The sequence below is a fragment of the Cariama cristata genome, unplaced genomic scaffold (genome assembly GCF_000690535.1).
Source record: "Cariama cristata isolate BGI_N322 unplaced genomic scaffold, ASM69053v1 scaffold11272, whole genome shotgun sequence".
Taxonomy (NCBI): domain Eukaryota; kingdom Metazoa; phylum Chordata; class Aves; order Cariamiformes; family Cariamidae; genus Cariama; species Cariama cristata.
The window spans coordinates 19,029-22,557 of record NW_009602162.1 but is presented as its reverse complement, the minus strand read 5'-3'; the positions used below and the strand labels follow the sequence as shown (position 1 = coordinate 22,557).

The window sequence follows — 3,529 nt, the reverse complement described above, 5'->3', positions numbered from 1 at the left end:
TCCAACTCAAATGGCCCCCCCGAAAGAGGGCAAAACCCCGCTTGGGGAGCATGTGTAGTTAATAGAGAGGCTTCATTAGTGCTTACTGAGGATGCGTAGTAATTTACATTAGAAGCGAGAAACTTACAACCAATCCTAAGTGTGAATAACAATGAATATGTAGTGAACTATGAATATGTAAATGTTGCATGGTGTATAACATGTATCTTCATTTTACTCCGTGTGCAAGTTTGGAGGAGCAATCCCCCTTGCACCCGGCGCCGAAGTAAACATGCCTGCTTTACAATCTTACAGATTGTGGAGTCCATTTTTCCGCACGTCAGTGGCACCCTCTTGGCGTTGCCTTGGACTCTATCTCCTGGAGGCAGCATACCTCACGTGACTCCCTGTCAGGTTGACAGATGGGCGCCTCAGTGCCCCTTAACAGAGAGTCACCTACTACGAACACTCATTGTTTCTTTTTATGGTATCCACTGTGGTCTGTATTCTTTGCACACCTTGCTCATGCATGTCTATAGTTGTCAAAGTTTCATATCTATTTTTGGTTGTGATGCTGGAGGGTGGAGACTGAAGTGGGGTCCTGCTTTTGTGAGTCACCAGGGTCCAAGGTGCTTCATTCTTAATGGTGTCTGCTTCAGAAACCACTGTCTGGTTCTGAAACCACCTATTTATCTCCTCCTCAACTCCTCTAATACTGCACAGCCTTTTAACCGTTTCCTGAACTCAGCCACATGATTCAACAGATCATCAACCTGTGCACACCTTATGCAGGTACTCACCTTTACTCTAGAAAAAGGGTCTAGGCACTCATTGCAACCTACCGCCTGTACTGAGGTCTCCTTCTTTGCCAGTTCCATCTGGGTGGAAGCATTACACATCTCAGGGACTTTGTAGGAATTCTGGTTTTAGCTCTGAGGAGAGTGCCAACAATTTTGGCAGAGACTTTAAGCATTTCCCTGGGCTGTGGACCTTCAAGCAGATTGCAAAGCCCTTCCTGCACACCCTCCCTGCACAAACTACCACGCCACGCCCTGGCTGACATGCCATGCCCTGTTTGCCCACTCTGCTCACAGTGCTCCTGGTTGCTAGCACTCCTTAGGGCCATTTAAATCTCCTGCGATTGCTCCTGGCAACTTCCCAGTCACATCAGCCTCACTTGTAGGAGCTGCTGCCTCCTGATGGGTCTTTCTGCTCTTTCACAGGTTTCTCTGGCTCTGGGAAACCCCGATCTGTCTCAGTCTAGTGCTCAGCCACAGAACTTACTGTTGCTGTTACTGCACATCTTGTCGACTGAGTGCTGCCTTCAGTTTCTCCACATTTAAATCTCCCCCAGTTGCTCCTGGCAATGCCCCAGTCACCTTAGCCTTAGTCGTGAGAGGTGCTGCCTCCTGAGAAGTCTCTGCAATTAGTTCATCTGTAAATGACGATATTAGAAAAATCTTCAGGTAAGATAGAGGAATGCATTTTCTATTGTTTTCCATCATTTTCCATCTGTCTTTCCATTTTTCATATTTCTTATGTTTCCTATGTTCATCTTATTCTTAATTGCTTCTCCAGGCAAAGTGTCTGCAGTCCACTACATCCTAATTTCTTACTTGAACATCATCTGAAATGAAACATGGAGGTAAACACCAAGGTAACCAAGTCCATGTTGGTTGGATTCAAATCTCATCCAGGATTACAACTCTTCCTCTCTATTCTCTTCTCAACAATGTATGTTGTCACTGTGGTAGGAAATGCCTGCATGATCCTCATCATTAGAATGGACTCCAGACTGCACACTCTGACATACTTTTTCCTTGAGAACTTGTACATCTGTTCTTCTTCTGTCATCACTCTCAAAGCAGCACTGACATTCTCACTGAGCAGAAGAATCATCTCTTACAATGGCTGTGCATCTCAAATGTTGTCTCTCTTTGGTACAATGGAAGACTTCTTCCTTGCTGTGGTGGCTTATGGTCGCTTCACTGCCATCTGCAATCGACTGCTGTACCAAATCATTATGAATAAAAGACTTTGTGTTTTCATGGTGGTGGGTGCTTATCTGTCAGACTGCATCAATTGCACCATCCGGACAGGTTTTACATTCAGGTTGTCCTTTTGTGGGCCAAAAAAAATAAACCACTTCTGTGATGTTCCTGCAGTGATGATTTTTGAAACACACTTGTCAATGAAACAGTAATGCTGGCTGTATGTGGATCAATTATTGTGGGCACTGCCTTAGTGGTTTTTATCTCCTACAGTTATATAATCAATATTGTCCAAATGCCTTCATCTGAGAGCATGCACAAGGCTTTCTCCACTTGCTCTTCTCATATGCTGGCGGTGAACTTGTTATTTGGGACTTTTTTTTCAGGTATGCTTAGCCTGGAGGCACATCTTCACCTGACAAAAAGAACATTATCTCTGTTCTCTATACTATTGTTATTTCCATGCTAAACCCTTTCATCTACACCCTCCGAAACAAGAAGGCAAAAGGTTCTCTGAAAAAGCAGTTAAAAAGGACAGGCTTTTTTAAGTACCTTTACAAAAGATACGAATGATCACAGTGTTGAATTTGCTACAGACAGATGTTTAGAATGTAAAACAAGGGACACCAAGGGACATCAGGGGTTGCGTTCAGGAGTCTTTTGTGATTATACATGGTCAGCATCATGGATGAAAGCAGAACATATGAAAGAAATCTAGGAGAATTAGATCAGATGAAGTTGTGGACTCATTTAACCAGATTCAGACATTTACAATCCATCTGAGCTGTAATATAGAGTCCTTTTATATATATATATAAAAGAGTCCTTTTATAATCATTCAAAAGGCACAGGCGTCTTAAAGCCATAATTAATCCAATTGTGTATTAGACATCTAAAGCAGGACGTAAAACTCAGACTCTGGCAGTGCCTTATTTCTGTGCATTGGAACACAGTCAGTTCAGTTGGACACATTCTCACTATAAACATCCAAAGATAAAATAGGTCAGTCAAGAGTGAACTGAACAATTTATTTGTCTGGGACTCCTCCTTTTTTAAACTATATTTTTCTCAATTTTCCTTTTAGTCACTTCTCTTAGAAATTATTGGAACCACTGAAATTCAGGTTCCAGCAATCAAACTTTGATGGGCAATTGAAATCTTGCATCTGAAGTGCTCTCTATCAACAACAACAACAAAATTAATATATAGTTGAATTCTGGTTCCGTATGTTTGTGTGCATGCTTGTATCAGTGTTTGTAATAGGACGGGAACTATTTCTCTGTGTTAAATAAGCTTGTAATAACACAATCTGATACAGTATGATGATAATATGTTTAAGTTCAACTTTACAGCTCCTTGCAGTGCTTCAAAATTCTGGTAAAAAAAAAATGCACATTTCAAAAAATACCAAGTTGAAACTTCTGCATCAAGTGTCTGAAGCATGACCTCTTGTGTTATCATGTAAGCACTATCTTACAAGAAGCTTGCTCAGTTGTCATTGTATTACAACATAAGATAAATGCCAGGGCTGACTAGAAGTCAGAAATTACCTTTTAGAG

General features: G+C 41.6%; 1 protein-coding gene across 1 annotated transcript; it reads left to right on the top strand.

Moving 5' to 3' along the window:
- The first annotated feature begins 1,618 nt into the window (after positions 1 to 1,618).
- On the top strand, positions 1,619 to 2,543 carry LOC104157337 (olfactory receptor 482-like). Its single transcript, XM_009694634.1, has 3 exons — positions 1,619 to 2,178; positions 2,211 to 2,341; positions 2,374 to 2,543. The coding sequence occupies exons 1-3, from the start codon at positions 1,619 to 1,621 to the stop codon at positions 2,541 to 2,543; spliced, it is 861 nt and encodes a 286-aa protein (XP_009692936.1).
- The last annotated feature ends 986 nt before the right edge of the window (positions 2,544 to 3,529 follow it).

Coding starts and splice junctions, on each gene's coding strand:
- LOC104157337 (XM_009694634.1), top strand. CDS start 1,619: ATGGAGGTAAACACCAAGGTAACCAAGTCCATGTTGGTTGGATTCAAA. Junction 2,179..2,210: donor ACACACTTGTCAATGAAACA/GTAATGCTGGCT, acceptor ATCAATTATTGT/GGGCACTGCCTTAGTGGTTT. Junction 2,342..2,373: donor GGCGGTGAACTTGTTATTTG/GGACTTTTTTTT, acceptor CTTAGCCTGGAG/GCACATCTTCACCTGACAAA.